The sequence below is a fragment of the Cherax quadricarinatus genome, chromosome 21 (assembly GCF_038502225.1).
Source record: "Cherax quadricarinatus isolate ZL_2023a chromosome 21, ASM3850222v1, whole genome shotgun sequence".
Lineage (NCBI taxonomy): Eukaryota > Metazoa > Arthropoda > Malacostraca > Decapoda > Parastacidae > Cherax > Cherax quadricarinatus.
In genome coordinates, this window is record NC_091312.1 from 24,492,854 (window position 1) to 24,509,899 (window position 17,046).

The following is a 17,046-nucleotide window of genomic DNA, read 5'->3' on the forward strand; positions in this document are numbered from 1 at the left end:
GTTTTTTGTCCTTGCAACTGCTAAATAAGTCATCATGGACCCAAGGAAAGCTAGTGCAAGCCCTTTGGTAAATAAAGTGAGGAACACGATCCAGAGGGATTTTGAAGGGTTTGAGGCAGACCCTGTCCCTGCTGACCCTCTGCCTGTTGTGGTGGCCTGGTGGCTAAAGCTCCTGCTTCACACACGGAGGGCCCGGGTTCGATTCCCGGCGGATGGAAACATTTCGACACGTTTCCTTACACCTGTTGTCCTGTTCACCTAGCAGCAAATAGGTACCTGGGTGTTAGTCGACTGGTGTGGGTCGCATCCTGGGGGACAAGATTAAGGACCCCAATGGAAATAAGTTAGACAGTCCTTGATGACGCACTGACTTTCTTGGGTTATCCTGGGTGGCTAACCCTCCGGGGTTAAAAATCCGAACGAAATCTTATCTTATCTTATCTTAAGGTGTTGTGGCATTGGGCAAGTCCATGGGGTTGGAGGTGAGTGACTGGGATGTGGAAGAGTTGGTGGAGGACCACAGGGAAGAGCTAACCACTGACGAACTGCTAGAGCTTCAACTGGAACAGCATCAGACCACAGCTGAGGAACTTGCTTCGGAGGAGGAGGAAAAGAGTGAAGGAGGTTCCTTCTTCAGTGATTAAGGACATATGTGGAATGAGTTGCAAAGTTTTGTTGAAAAGTATCACCCTGACCAAGCTGAAACAAGCCATATCTGCAACATGTACAATGACAGTGTTGTGTCCCACTTCAGGGAAATCTTAAAGAAACGCCAGAAAAAGACCTCTCTGGACAGATATTTTGTGCGACAGGGGTCCAGTGACTCTCAAGTTGTTCCCAGTGGCATTAAAAAAAGAAGGGAAGTAAGCCCAGATAAGGACTTGCAACCTAAAGTCCTACTAATGGAAGGAGATTCTCCTTCCAAACAATAGTGTACACCTTCCTCCTATCCCCTCCTCCCGTCTTCCATCCACCCAGAAGTCTTCAGTAAAGGCAAGTGTAATGTTATTATTATTTTTTATATGCATGTACTTGATTTCTCATTGATTTCAGTATATAAATCTTTATTTAATTTGAAAAAAATATTTTATTTTAATATTTTTGGGTGTCTGGAATGGATTAATTTTATTTCCATTATTTCTTATGGGGAAAATGGTTTCGAGTTTCGTGAATTTCGACTTTCGGCAGGCTCTCTGGAACGGATTAATCACGAAACTCGGGGGACCACTGTATATATATGTGCATATTTTTTTTTTCATGAACTTAGGTATGTACGTTTGAATGTGTATTCACATGTAATACCAGTATGTGATTGCAGAGGTTGAGTCTTGGCTCCTGGTCCCTGCATCTTAACTTGCCATTTGCCAGATTGAATCTGGGACAAAAAAAAAAGTCATAGGAAAAGAAGTTGCAGAAGAAAAGTTAGTTTTGGGTAGGCAGAAAGTCAGATAAGTCACGATTGCTTATGTTTGGTCAGATTAACTGACATTTTTCTGTGGTTTTATTTCTGCTTACCTCCACTCCCTTCTAGCTTCATGGACCCTATGGTACCTGCTCTTAAAATTATTTGTGGGCCCTGACTCCACCACAGCTAGAGAGGATGGAGAAAAATAGGATGGGTGTATAAATCTGTAGTGGAAGGGAGGAGGGGTAGGGGTTGGGGTCGTCCTAGGAGAGGATGGAGGGGGTAAAAGGGGTTTTGTATGCAAGGGGCTTGGATATACAGCATGAATGTGTGAGCGTGTTAGATAGGAGTAAATGGAGATGAATGGTTTTTGGCACCTGATGAGCTATTGGATTGTAAGCAGAATAATATTTTGTGAAGGGATTCAGGGAAACCAGTTAGCTGGTGGGAAGTACATTGACTGCACTTTAAAGGAGGGGTTTGGGATATTGGCTGTTTGGCGGGACGTCTAAACTGTCGTATCTGAGCGCCTTTGCAAAGACAGTGATTATGCGTGAATGATGGTGAAAGTGTTTTCTTTTTTGGGTCACCCTGCCTCGGTGGGAGACGGCTGACGCATTGAAAAAAAATATGTATAATATTTAGACCACAGGAAGCTCGACCCTACAAACTTTGGGACAAAGTACGCAGTACTATCTACACCAGGCCAGATCAGACAAGACTATCTTTCAGCATGTGGTGCGTTCTCTCCAGAGCTGCTGGCACACAGCTAGTGATAAGTGTTTCATGTTACACGAGTTTATTTTATTCCATTTTTTTCTGTTAATGCACTTTGATGCTTGATGAAACATCTGCAAACAAAATGTTGCAAATGTATCCATTTACCTTAAAATGATGGGCTCGTGTGAGAGCATAGTGAAGTGGTTATCCTTATATTTAATAAACATTTTTTCTCGGTGAGGTGTAGATGATGCGAGCTTGGAGTGACTGTGAGAGAATTCAAATGTATTGATTCTTTATATGGTTTGTAATCAACTTTAAACTACTGGCATTTAAGGCTTAAACTGTTTTATTAATTTTTAAATTAATACTTCAATAAGAACTCTACCTGCTTTGCGATCTTGGGGTCACAATTATGTTAATAAATGGGATAAAATGATGGCTGTATTAAGTTAACTCCTAGGTAGTAGGTTGGTAAACAGCAACCACCCAGGGAGGTACTACCGTCCTGCCAAGTGAGTGTACAACGAAAACCTGTAATTGTTTTACATGATGGTAGGATTGCTGGTGTCTTTTGTCTGTCTCATAAACATGCAAGATTTCAGGTATGTCTTGTTACTTCTACTTGCACTTAGGTCACACTACACATACATGTACAAGCAAATATATACACACCCTTCTAGGTATTCTTCTATTTTCTTTCTAGTTCTTGTTCTTGTTTATTTCCTCTTATCTCCATGGGGAAGTGGAACAGAATTCTTCCTCCATAAGCCATGCGTGTTGTAAGAGGCGACTAAAATGCCGGGAGCAACGGGCTAGTAACCCCTTCTTCCGTATAAATTACTAAATTTAAGAGAAACTTTAGTTTTTCTTTTTGGGCCACCCTGCCTTGGTGGGATACGGCCGGTGTGTTGAAAGAAGATTAAGTTAACTTTTAATTATACTCTTAAATAGAATTTTGAAGCCTGTTGTTAGAATATTTTAGAACACTTGATATTCTGATTGCAAAAACAAGGTTTAATAAAATGAACACTGTCATTAACATGCAAATGATGTATGAGAAATATAACTATAAAACTTTTACCGTTCTTATTGCAGAACCAAAATTTCCTTGTGTACTATAAGGCACTCATTGAACCTTACACGGATACGCTGAAGAAGTCGATTATTGAGTTACGAACATTGGCACTGAAGAACTCTGACTATGCTTATGTGGGGTCCTACGAGGTACAGCGACTTGACAGTGTGGGAGCTTGCATCTTCAAGTCCGCTCATCGGCACCTCCTTTTCAATGACGGTGCCCTGGCCTGGCCTCAAGGCTCTCCCTACCTCCAGCTCTTTGATCATTTGTGAGTCAGTTATCAAAATGTGCAATTTTATGAATACAGTTCAGGATGTGGGAATGGGTGAAAAGCTGACGAGTGGGTATAAAGATACACAGTAGACCATCCCTTTATTTTAGATGATATTTATCTCAGGATAGCTTTTTCAAATCTGAATCCTGGAAGAAACCTCTAAAATAGTCATGATCTGCAATACAAGTCTTTAAATCAAATGGTTTTATTTTCAATTTTGTCTTTGGTAAAACTGGAGAGACCTGGAGTTTACCTGGAGAGAGTTTCGGGGGTCAATGCCCCCGCGGCCCGGTCTGTGACCAGGCCTCCTGGTGGATCAGCGCCTGATTGACCAGGCTGTTGCTGCTGGCTGCACGCAAACCAACGTACGAGCCACAGCCCGGCTGATCAGGAACTGACTTTAGGTGCTTGTCCAGTGCCAGCTTGAAGACTGCCAGGGGTCTGTTGGTAATCCCCCTTATGTGTGCTGGGAGGCAGTTGAACAGTCTCGGGCCCCTGACACTTATTGTATGGTCTCTTAACGTGCTAGTGACACCCCTGCTTTTCATTGCGGGGATGGTGCATCGTCTGCCAAGTCTTTTGCTTTCGTAGTGAGTGATTTTCGTGTGCAAGTTCGGAACTAGTCCCTCTAGGATTTTCCAGGTGTATATAATCATGTATCTCTCCCTCCTGCGTTCCAGGGAATACAGGTTTAGAAACCTCAAGCGCTCCCAGTAATTGAGGTGTTTTATCTCCGTTATGCGCGCCGTGAAAGTTCTCTGTACATTTTCTAGGTCGGCAATTTCACCTGCCTTGAAAGGTGCTGTTAGAGTGCAGCAATATTCCAGCCTAGATAGAACAAGTGACCTGAAGAGTGTCATCATGGGCTTGGCCTCCCTAGTTTTGAAGGTTCTCATTATCCATCCTGTCATTTTTCTAGCAGATGCGATTGATACAATGTTATGGTCCTTGAAGGTGAGATCCTCCGACATAATCACTCCCAGGTCTTTGACGTTGGTGTTTCGCTCTATTTTGTGGCCAGAATTTGTTTTGTACTCTGATGAAGATTTAATTTCCTCATGTTTACCATATCTGAGTAATTGAAATTTCTCATCGTTGAACTTCATATTGTTTTCTGCAGCCCACTGAAAGATTTGGTTGATGTCCGCCTGGAGCCTTGCAGTGTCTGCAATGGAAGACACTGTCATGCAGATTCGGGTGTCATCTGCAAAGGAAGACACGGTGCTGTGGCTGACATCCTTGTCTATGTCGGATATGAGGATGAGGAACAAGATGGGAGCTAGTACTGTGCCTTGTGGAACAGAGCTTTTCACCGTAGCTGCCTCGGACTTTACTCTGTTGACGACTACTCTCTGTGTTCTGTTAGTGAGGAAATTATAGATCCATCGACCGACTTTTCCTGTTATTCCTTTAGCGCGCATTTTGTGCGCTATTACGCCATGGTCACACTTGTCGAAGGCTTTTGCAAAGTCTGTATATATTACATCTGCATTCTTTTTGTCTTCTAGTGCATTTAGGACCTTGTCGTAGTGATCCAGTAGTTGAGACAGACAGGAGCGACCTGTTCTAAACCCATGTTGCCCTGGGTTGTGTAACTGATGGGTTTCTAGATGGGTGGTGATCTTGCTTCTTAGGACCCTTTCAAAGATTTTTATGATATGGGATGTTAGTGCTATTGGTCTGTAGTTCTTTGCTGTTGCTTTACTGCCCCCTTTGTGGAGTGGGGCTATGTCTGTTGTTTTTAGTAACTGAGGGACGACCCCCGTGTCCATGCTCCCTCTCCATAGGATGGAAAAGGCTCGTGATAGGGGCTTCTTGCAGTTCTTGATGAACACAGAGTTCCATGAGTCTGGCCCTGGGGCAGAGTGCATGGGCATGTCATTTATCGCCTGTTCGAAGTCATTTGGCGTCAGGATAACATCGGATAGGCTTGTGTTAATCAAATTTTGTGGCTCTCTCATAAAAAATTCATTTTGATCTTCGACTCTCAGTCTGGTTAGCGGCTTGCTAAAAACTGAGTCATATTGGGACTTGAGTAGCTCACTCATTTTCTTGCTGTCATCTGTGTAGGACCCATCTTGTTTAAGTAGGGGCCCAATACTGGGCGTTGTTCTCAATTTTGATTTGGCATAGGAGAAGAAATACTTTGGGTTTCTTTCGATTTCATTTATAGCTTTTAGTTCTTCCCGCGATTCCTGACTCCTAAAGGATTCTTTTAGCTTAAGTTCGATGCTTGCTATTTCTCTGACCAGTGTCTCCCTGCGCATTTCAGATATATTGACCTCTTTTAGCCGCTCTGTTATTCTTTTCCGTCTCCTGTAAAGGGAGCGCCTGTCTCATTCTATTTTACATCTACTCCTCCTTTTTCTTAGAGGAATAAGCCTTGTGCATACATCGAGTGCCACCGAGTTAATCTGTTCTAGGCATAAGTTTGGGGTCTGTGTTGCTTAGTATATCTTCCCAGCTTATATCGGTTAGGACTTGGTTTACTTGGTCCCACTTTATGTTTTTGTTATTGAAGTTGAATTTGGTGAATGCTCCCTCGTGACTAGTCTCATTTTGTCGGTCTGGGGCTCCTCGCATACATGTCTGAACCTCAATTATGTTGTGATCTGAGTATATTGTTTTTGATATGGTGACATTTCTTATCAGATCATCATTGTTAGTGAATATGAGGTCTAGTGTATTCTCCAGTCTAGTAGGCTCTATTATTTGCTGGTTTAAATTGAATTTTGTGCAGAGATTTAAAAGCTCGTGTGAGTGTGAGTTTTCATCAGAGCTGCCTCCTGGTGTTATTACTGCAACAATATTATTTGCTATATTCCTCCATTTTAGGTGCCTTAAGTTGAAATCCCCCAGGAGCAAGATGTTGGGTGCAGGAGCTGGAAGATTTTCCAGACAGTGGTCAATTTTTAACAGCTGTTCCTGGAATTGCTGGGATGTTGCATCCGGAGGCTTGTAGACTACCACAATGACTAGGTTTTGGTTCTTGACCTTTACTGCTAAAACTTCCACTACGTCATTTGAGGCATTAAGCAGTTCTGTGCAAACAAGTGACTCTGCAATGTACAGGCCAACCCCCCCCTTTTGCCTGTTCACTCTGTCACATCTGTATAGGTTGTAACCTGGGATCCATATTTCATTGTCCAAGTGATCCTTTATGTGGGTCTCAGTGAAAGCCGCGAACATTGCCTTTGCCTCTGCAAGCAGTCCACGGATGAAAGGTGTTTTGTTGTTTGTTGCTGGCTTTAGACCCTGTATATTTGCAAAGAAGAATGTTATCGGACTGGTGGTATTGTTTGTACTGGGGGGGGATTTTTTTTCCGGCATTAGTATCTGTATCTGTTGGAGTGGAGGCCATCGACTGTGGTTCCACTCCAGGAATGACTGGATTTGGTGTACGATTTCTGCCATTTCCTGCCAGTTTTTTTTCCTTCCTGGCACTAAAAAACCTCTCCCTCTTGAGTGGCTGTGGCTACCCAGGTTTTCCCATGGCCTGGATGTTTTGTATCTTTTTGTCCCCTTTAGATGGTATGCCTGGCAATTTAAGTTATAGCACAGTCTTTCCTGTACTGAAGAGGTACACATTTCAGGGTGAAAAAGCTTACAGGAAGGGAGTTTGCATTTTCCTGTTGTCATATGTGCATGGCATTTTCTAGGGTGGTCATAGTTGCACGTCCCATCTGTTTTTCCAGATTTCCCATGCCAGCAGATACCAAGTGCATAGTATGTGCACAGGCTTGGTTTCCGCTTGCCTTGGGTTTCTGTGACTGTATTCCCTGTTGGTGCATGTTTCCCTGTCTTACTTCTATCCTCCCTAGCACCAACAATGGAGCTCCCACCAGTTGTTTTTGGTAATTTATCCTCACTATTGCTATTTGAGTCCTCTTGTTTGCTATTTCCTGCGGAATTTCTAGTTTGCAATATTGGTTTTATCTTATCTTTGACTACACTTGTTTCCCTACTATGGCTCCTGTCCCCTGTGAGGTCATTTATATGTATTCCTTCCTGCGTATAATTCCCGACTACCTGGACAAAATCTCCAGCTTCACCATTACTGTCTAAACTAAAATTAATCTTAAAAATACTAGACATAATACTTTTGTACAGTGGAATTAAAATTATTTAAATTCAAAGTTTAACCCTTTGACTGTCGCAACCCCCAAAGTTTAACCCTTTGACTGTCGCAACCCCCAATCCTGAGGTGTCTCCTGGTGTCGCAAAATTTAAAAAAAAAAAAAAATTATTTTTTCTTATGAAATGATAGAGAATCTTTTCCCGATTGTAATGACACCAAAAAAACGAAATTTGATGGAAAACTGACGGAATTATGCTCTCGCGAAGTTAGCGACCTCGGCGCTGTTTACAAATCGGCGATTTCGCCCACTTTGAGCCCTATTTTCGGCTAATTCCATTGTTCCAGTCGCCCAAACTCATAGCTATTTCTTTAGAACTTCATTTTTTCTATCGATTGAGTACAAGAAACTGCCCATTTACTGATTTCAACTACCTAATAATGTGGTCAGAAATTTGCAATTTGGCCAATTTCACGAAAACTAAAAAATATGAAAATTTCAAAATAAGGTCCAGAATGAACAATGCCGACATTCCAGGCTCTAAAATAACATTTTCTTTGCTCATCAGTCATGTCTCCAGGCCCCTCTGATATTACTCTTGCTTTCTATTTTGAATTTTTATTCAAACAAAAAATATTAGACTTACTATTATGCAGACTACTGCAATGCTGTAATAGCTGTATAAATAACATCAACCCATTCATGACTGCATATTAGAATGGCTAGTTGGACATTTATTGGAAAATGGCATCATTTGTTTACTTTTGAACATTGGCAAAAATCAAACATTTCCCCTACTTTGAGCTCCATTTCTAGGTTCTTTTTATAGTAAAATCAATCAAAAACACCACTATTTCTGTAATATGTTTTCCATTCTATCAAATGAGACCAAGTAAACGAGAATACAACCATAAATACTATACGAAAATAGACCACAAAGTCGGCATTTTAATTAAAAAAAAACGGTCGGAGTTTTTTTTTTCTCATTATGCACTGCGTGCTCCAGGATTTTTTTTATATGGTGCACACTGACCACACAGACCCATTCTCTCACATGTGGGCCTACCAGCTTTCTCCTGCTTGATTTGAAGCCGCTAGAATTTATGAGTATATATACGTCAAACACGGCACCTCGTAAAACGTATATATACGGCCGCGACAGTCAAAGGGTTAACATGCAGCAATAAAGTAATCTGAAGATAAGATTATTGTACATTATAATAAATTTAACAAATACAGTGGTCCCTCAATAATCGTCCGTAATCCGTTCCTGGAAGTGGGACTATTATCGAAATGGACGATTTACGAATCAATTTTCCCCATAAGAAATAATGTAAATTCAATTAATCCGTTCCTGACACCCAGAAGTATTAAAGCAAAAAATTTTTTTACATGAAATATAGATGTAGTACATAAACAATACAGTGGCACATGATGAATTAAACATTAACAGAATAACACTTACCTTTATTGGCGATTCTTCTTTGTGTATGGAAGACTGGAGAAGGAGACTAATTGGATGAATTACTGTTTGGAAGGGGAATCCCCTTCCATCAACACCTTGGGTACCAATTGCTTTTCTGGGGTTACTTCTCTTCTCTGTTTCTTAATGCCACTAGGACCACCTTGAGAGTCACTGGAGTCCTGTCTCGCAAAAAAACTGTCCAGAGAGCTCTGTTTCTGGCGTCTCTTTAAAACTTCCCTAAAATGGGCCAAGACTCTGTCACTGTACAAGTTGCCGATATGGCTTGCAACATCCTTCTCTGGGTGATGTTTCTCCATAAATCTTTCCATCCTACCCCACATTTCAAAAATCTCCTTAATTTCTGAAGAAGGCACCTTCCTCCATCTCTCTTCCTCCTCCTCTGCAGCAAGATTCAGAGCTGCCATCTGTTGCTGTTCCTGCTGAAGCTCTTGCAGCTCCTCAGTGGTTAGCTCTTTGTTGTGGTCCTCCACCAACTCTTCCACATCCTCCAAACTCACATCCAACCCCATGGAAGCCCCCAGTGCCACAATGGATTTAACAACTGACATAGGCTCATCAGGGTCAGCCCCAAACCCTTCAAAATCCCTCTTGTGGACACAATCTGGCCACAATTTTCTCCAAGCAGAGTTCAAAGTCCTGGTAGTCACTCCCTCCCAAGCCTTACCTATAAGGCTTACACAATGGAGAATACTGAAATGTTCTTTCCAAAAATCTCGTAGGGTCAAGTGAGTGTCTGAGGTCACATTCAAGCACCTTTCAAACATTGCTTTGGTGTAGAGTTTTTTAAAGTTTGCAATGACCTGCTGGTCCATGGGTTGGAGGAGAGGAGTGGTATTCGGGGGCAAGAACTTTACTGTGATGAACCCAAACTCCTTCAGAATTAGGTCATCCAAGTTTGGAGGATGAGCAGGTGCATTGTCCATTACTAGGAGGCACTTGAGATCCAATTTCTTTTCCAGGAGGTAATTCTTCACACTAGGGCCAAACACTTCGTTGAACCACTCTACAAAAATTTCCCTCGTGACCCATGCCTTACTATTAGATTTCCAAAACACGCACAATTTACTCTTCATAACATTGTTTTTCCTGAACACTCTGGGATTTTCAGAATGGTACACTAGTAACGGCTTCACTTTGAAATCCCCACTAGCATTAGCACAGAACATTAGCGTCAGCCTGTCTTTCATAGGCTTGTGTCCTGGCATTGCCTTTTCCTCTTGTGTAATGAAGGTCCTCTTTGGCATTTTCTTCCAAAAGAGGCCTGTTTCGTCACAATTGAACACTTGTTCAGGTTTCAGTCCATTACTGTTTATGTACTCCTGGAATTCATGCACATATTTTTCAGCCGCCTTGTGGTCCGAACTGGCAGCCTCACCATGCCTTACCACACTGTGTATGCCAGTACGCTTCTTAAATCTCTCAAACCAGCCTTTGCTAGCCTTAAATTCACTCACATCATCACTAGTTGCAGGCAATTTCTTTACCAAATCGTCATGCAACTGCCTAGCCTTTTCACAAATAAGCGACGTCATAAGACTGTCTCCTGCTAATTGTTTCTCATTTATCCACACCAATAATAACTTCTCAACATCTTCGAGTACTGGTGATCTCATTTTTGTCAGCATATTTACCCCCTTTGCAACAACAGCATCCTTGATTTCCTTTTTCTTGGCTATGATGGAAGATATGGTTGTACGGGATTTGTTATACATCCTGGCCAGTTCGCCCACACGTACGCCACTATCATATTGTTCAATGATGTTTTTCTTAAATTCAATCGTATTTCTCACCTTCTTTACCAAAGGCTTGGCACTAGGAGCTTTCTTTGGAGCCATGGTAGCTTATTTAGCACTTAAATAACTTGCAAGCACTAAAATAAATGAAATATTATGAAATATTTCACTGGAGCACGTGAGGGGACCGTCGCTCACTGGTAAACAATGGCACACTGGCTGGGAAGGAAAGGCTGAGGCGGCTCGAGGCTGCTCAGACCGTGCATACGCGTCTGGGACGAAGGACTATTAGCGAGTTACCGGACCATTTCCGAGCCAATATTTTGACGAAAAAACAGGACTATTTCCGAAATGGACGACTTTCAGGCCGGACGATTATTGAGGGACCACTGTATGTATTTCTACAAGTGTATGATACAACTTACAGACCTAGCTGACATCAGTGACATACATTATAGAAACCCCTTGTTATGCAGAGTATTTCGGGAAAATTAGGTTAATGTTGTCCCCAGGAACATCCATTGAGGACACTGCAAATCTCCAGTCGGACATTAACCAAGTCTTTAAATGGGCCTCAGAAAACAATATGAAGTTCATTGAGATAAATTTCAATTACTCCACTATGAAAAATCCAAGGAAATAAAAACTGGAGTGGAGTATAAAACAAATTACAATCACACAATAGAGCAAAAAACTAATTTGAAGGACCTGGGAGTGATAATGTCAGTGAATCTCGCTTTCAAAGATCACAATTTGTCTACCACATCTGCTAAGATAATGAGAGGATGGATAACAAGAACCTTCAAAACTGGGGATGCCAAGCCAATGATGATTCTTTTCAAATCTCTTGTTCTTTCTAGGCTGGAGCACTTCTGTACACTAACGGCCCTTTTCAAGGCAGGTGAAGCTGCAAACCAGGAGTATATACAGAGAACTTTCACTGCACGTATAAGCACAATACAGTACCTTGATTATTGAGAATGGTTGAAGTCCCTTGACCTTTACTCCTTGGAATGCAGGCAAGAAAGATACATGATAATATACACTTGGAAAATCCTAATGGGACTAGCCCCAAATCTGCACACAGAAATCACTTTACGAAAGCAAAAGACTTGGCAGGCAGTGCAGTATCCTCCCAGTGAAAAGCAGGGGACACCATGAGTACGCTAAGAGATAACTCAATAAGTGTCGGGGGTCCAAAATTGTTCAACTGCCTCCCAGCATGCAACAGGGAGATTACCAATAGACCCCTCGCTGTTTTCAAGAAGGAGCTGGACAGACACTTAAATGGTACCTGACCAACCGGGCTGTGGTTTGTAAGTCAGTTTGCGTATGCCAGCAGTAACTACCTGGTTGATCAGGTCCTGATTCACCACGAGGCCTGGTTATGGACCAGGCTGGGGGGGGTGTTGACCCTTAGAACACTCCTGGTATACTCCAGAATGTGACCCACACTAGTTGGTTAACACCCAGGTATATATTTACTGCTAGGTGAACAAGGACAGTAAGTGTCTTCAGGAAACACACTCAGATGTTTCCACCCATACCAGCGATTGAACCACGGACCTCAGTGTGTGAGCTGAGTGCACTACTAACCGAGCTACGGGTAATATAGAAAGAAATAACTTGCAGTAGTGTGTTATTAGTTATAATTATTGGGATAGAAATATACTGGTGACAATAAGTTTGAGTATGAATGCTGAGTGGAGGCTGGATAAGCAGGTTGCATTAGAGAGGTTTAATATTTATTTAAGATCTATGTATTTTTTTTTTTTTAACAAGTCGGCCGAATCCCACCGAGGCAGGGTGACCCAAAAAGAAAGAAAATCCCCAAAAAGAAAATACTTTCATCATCATTCAACACTTTCACCTAATTCATACATAATCACTGTTTTTGCAGAGGTGCTCAGAACACAACAGTTTAGAAGCATATACATACGCATAAAGAGACACAACATATCCCTCCAAACTGCTAATATCCCGAAACCCCTCCTTCAGGGTGCAGGCATTATATTTCCCATTTCCAGGACTCAAGTCCGGCTCTATAAAAATAACCAGTTTCCCTGAATCCCTTCACTAAATATTACCCTGCTCACACTCCAACAGATCGTCAGGTCCCAAATACCATATGAAGTTCAGGTTGTTATTAAGTTTCGTAGCAGTAGGCAGATATAGGTAACTTATAAAACTTCCTGGTAGGGTATTCCATAATTTTGAGCCTTTTATCTCCATGGTGTTTTTACTCAATATTTTGTACTCTGTACTTTCTATTTTCCCCATAAGAAACAAATTAACATGGATTTATTTTCCACCTCTAATTTCAGTTATATTTTTACCAAATATTTTACCCTTCAAGATTCCTTTTCATTTCCTTATATAATAAAGCAATATTTCTACAGTGAATACTACATATTAATTAAACAATACAATAATATACTGGATGTAAAATACATTACAGCTATTTAACTGAACCAATTATGTACCTCTGTAATCTTTTGACTACTGCCCACAGAATGGGTATGGGGTGCATAATAAACATTAAACTAACTAAACTATTTAACTATGTTGTGTACAGTACAAGTTAAGAAAGCCTAGGGAAAGTATGGATTTGTCAGTTAAAAACAGAGTAGGGGAGTTAGTAGATGGGGAGAGGGAGGTATTAGGTAGATGGCAAGAATATTTTGAGGAACTTTTAAATGTTAAGGAAGAAAGAGAGGCAGTAATTTCATACACTGGTCAGGGAGGTATACCATCTTTTAGGAGTGAAGAAGAGCAGAATGTAAGTGTGGGGGAGGTACGTGAGGCATTACGTAGAATGAAAGGGGGTAAAGCAGCTGGAACTGATGGGATCATGACAGAAATGTTAAAAGCAGGGGGGATATAGTGTTGGAGTGGTTGGTACTTTTGTTTAATAAATGTATGAAAGAGGGGAAGGTACCTAGGGATTGGCGGAGAGCATGTATAGTCCCTTTATATAAAGGGAAAGGGGACAAAAGAGACTGTAAAAATTATAGAGGAATAAGTTTACTGAGTATACCAGGAAAAGTGTACGATAGGGTTATAATTGAAAGAATTAGAGGTAAGACAGAATGTAGGATTGCGGATGAGCAAGGAGGTTTCAGAGTGGGTAGGGGATGCGTAGATCAAGTGCTTACATTGAAGCATATATGTGAACAGTATTTAGATAAAGGTAGGGAAGTTTTTATGGATTTAGAAAAGGCATATGATAGAGTGGATAGAGGAGCAATGTGGCAGATGTTGCAAGTATATGGAATAGGTGGTAAGTTATTAAATGCTGTAAAGAGTTTTTATGAAGATAGTGAGGCTCAGGTTAGGGTGTGTAGAAGAGAGGGAGATTACTTCCCGGTAAAAGTAGGTCTTAGACAGGGATGTGTAATGTCACCATGGTTGTTTAATATATTTATAGATGGGGTTGTAAAGGAAGTAAATGCTAGGGTGTTCGGGAGAGGGGTGGGATTAAATTTTGGGGAATCAAATTCAAAATGGGAATTGACACAGTTACTTTTTGCTGATGATACTGTGCTTATGGGAGATTCTAAAGAAAAATTGCAAAGGTTAGTGGATGAGTTTGGGAATGTGTGTAAAGGTAGAAAGTTGAAAGTGAACATAGAAAAGGGTAAGGTGATGAGGGTATCAAATGATTTAGATAAAGAAAAATTGGATATCAAATTGGGGAGGAGGAGTATGGAAGAAGTGAATGTTTTCAGATACTTGGGAGTTAACGTGTCGGCGGATGGATTTATGAAGGATGAGGTTAATCATAGAATTGATGAGGGAAAAAAGGTGAGTGGTGCGTTGAGGTATATGTGGAGTCAAAAAACGTTATCTATGGAGGCAAAGAAGGGAATGTATGAAAGTATAGTAGTACCAACACTCTTATATGGGTGTGAAGCTTGGGTGGTAAATGCAGCAGCGAGGAGACGGTTGGAGGCAGTGGAGATGTCCTGTTTAAGGGCAATGTGTGGTGTAAATATTATGCAGAAAATTCGGAGTGTGGAAATTAGGAAAAGGTGTGGAGTTAATAAAAGTATTAGTCAGAGGGCAGAAGAGGGGTTGTTGAGGTGGTTTGGTCATTTAGAGAGAATGGATCAAAGTAGAATGACATGGAAAGCATATAAATCTATAGGGGAAGGAAGGCGGGGTAGGGGTCGTCCTCGAAAGGGTTGGAGAGAGGGGGTAAAGGAGGTTTTGTGGGCAAGGGACTTGGACTTCCAGCAAGCGTGCATGAGCGTGTTAGATAGGAGTGAATGGAGACGAATGGTACTTGGGACCTGACGATCTGTTGGAGTGTGAGCAGGGTAATATTTAGTGAAGGGATTCAGTGAAACCAGTTATTTTCATATAGTTGGACTTGAGTCCTGGAAATGGGAAGTACAATGCCTGCACTTTAAAGGAGGGGTTTGGGATATTGGCAGTTTGGAGGGATATGTTGTGTATCTTTATATGTGTATGCTTCTAAACTGTTGTATTCTGAGCACCTCTGCAAAAACTGATAATGTGTGAGTGTGGTGAAAGTGTTGAATGATGATGAAAGTATTTTCTTTTTGGGGATTTTCTTTCTTTTTTGGGTCACCCTGCCTCGGTGTGAGACGGTCGACTTGTTGAAAAAAAAAAAGTGTACAGTACAGCACTTACCCAGAATGTTGATCCTGTCTTGCTGCTGGAAGTGGCCTTTCTTGCCTGTAGATATTAGTAAGACTAATTTATTTTATCTTCTTTCCTTTATTATGCCTTTTTCCTCTACATTTTCACTTTCTAATAAAATCCCATAATTTGCCTTCTCTTTATGGTCAACATGCTTTTTACAGTTCTTTCCCTCCTTTGGAAATTCTGTTGATTCAAGTTTGCTCCTCACTGCTTTATGCCTAAAAGCTCACTTGTCTACTACAGTTTTATAGTCTCTTTCATGAATATGTTCATTCTCATGCATTAGCCATGTACACTGATGGCTCTAACTTTCTAGATGGTGTCAGATATGTAGCTGTTTTTTCCTGAGTGTTCAAAGATCATTTACTAATGTCAGCAAGTAATTTCACTGCTATCATACCCGTCTCATCATTTATGGTGGTTTCCAACTTCCAACAAGCTATCCAGAAATTCAACTAACCTCATCCCATCATCCTTTTCCTGTTGCATTTCTAGTAAATGCAAAGAAGTTTTATTTGCTGTGTCCCTGGACACGTCGATATTCAGGGCATTGAACAAACACTCAGTTACGTGGTCAGCTATTCACAACCTCCCAGTTTCCTACAGGGGTAACATAAGATTTGTTTGAATTTTTAACCCGGAGGGTTAACCACCTAAGATAACCCTTAAGTTAGTGTGTCATTGATGACTGTCTCATTTCCATTGAGGTCCTTCAATCTAGTCCCAGGATGCAACCCATACCAGTTGACTAATACCCAGGTACCTACTTACTGCTAGGTGAACAGGGCTGCAAGTGTAAGTTAACATTCCCAACATTTCCACCCATGTTGGGAATTGAACCAAGGACACTGTGTGAGGCGAGAGCATTGCAACTCCGCAGCTTGCTGAAAAAATTGTAGGCAATAAATTGTTAGATATCAAATCTTGGTCTAGATTCTGGCCTTCTTCCCACTGCTGTCAAGTTGGGGAAACTGCACTCTCACTCTTATGAATTGGACACAAGAGTCACTCGAGGGTACCACATGATGGAATGACAGGTACTTCTCCACAAGAACTGCTGGGTAGCACTGTCAGTCCACACCTTCGCCAACTTCACTGCCATAACACGCTCACTCTGACCTTACTGAAGGTCCCAGCTTTGACACAGAAACTGACTTTTTTTCAACGGAAACTAACCTATTACAGCAACTGATTTCAATTTTACACTCGCATAACCCTCATCTCTCCTAACATTTACCCCTCCCCCACCCCAACCCATGTGCATCCCTAACTTTCACAGCATATTCCAACCTACAGTGTTGTAGTGCTAAACATGATAATTATATTATTAGTTTTTCATACTTAAAACATAGCAATATGTTTGCTCTATCAGACAGTTTGTAGAGTTAAAGTAATAATGAATATTGATGCAAATTAGTTTTGGACTTCGATATCAACTGTACTAGTATTCGGTGGATAGTGATAACCATTTTCTATTTCTAATCGATTGCACATTCAAAAGTTATTGCAACATGTTATGACGAAGGTGTGTATATCTGGGGTGGAAGGAAGGGTAGTGATCATCCTAGGAACATTAGGAGGAAGGGAGTAAAGGTTTTGAGTT

The 17,046-nt window shown here is 41.2% G+C and overlaps 1 protein-coding gene across 6 annotated transcripts in view; it reads left to right on the forward strand.

Moving 5' to 3' along the window:
• Positions 1–17,046, forward strand: part of LOC128689102 (probable glutamate receptor) — a 128,961-nt gene that overhangs the window by 105,844 nt on the left and 6,071 nt on the right. For all 6 annotated transcript variants that reach the window (XM_070087312.1, XM_070087317.1, XM_070087311.1 and 3 more), the window contains one exon: positions 3,224–3,474. In XM_070087312.1, coding sequence (XP_069943413.1) covers positions 3,224–3,474 — 251 coding nt within the window. The remainder of the gene's footprint in view (positions 1–3,223; positions 3,475–17,046) is intronic.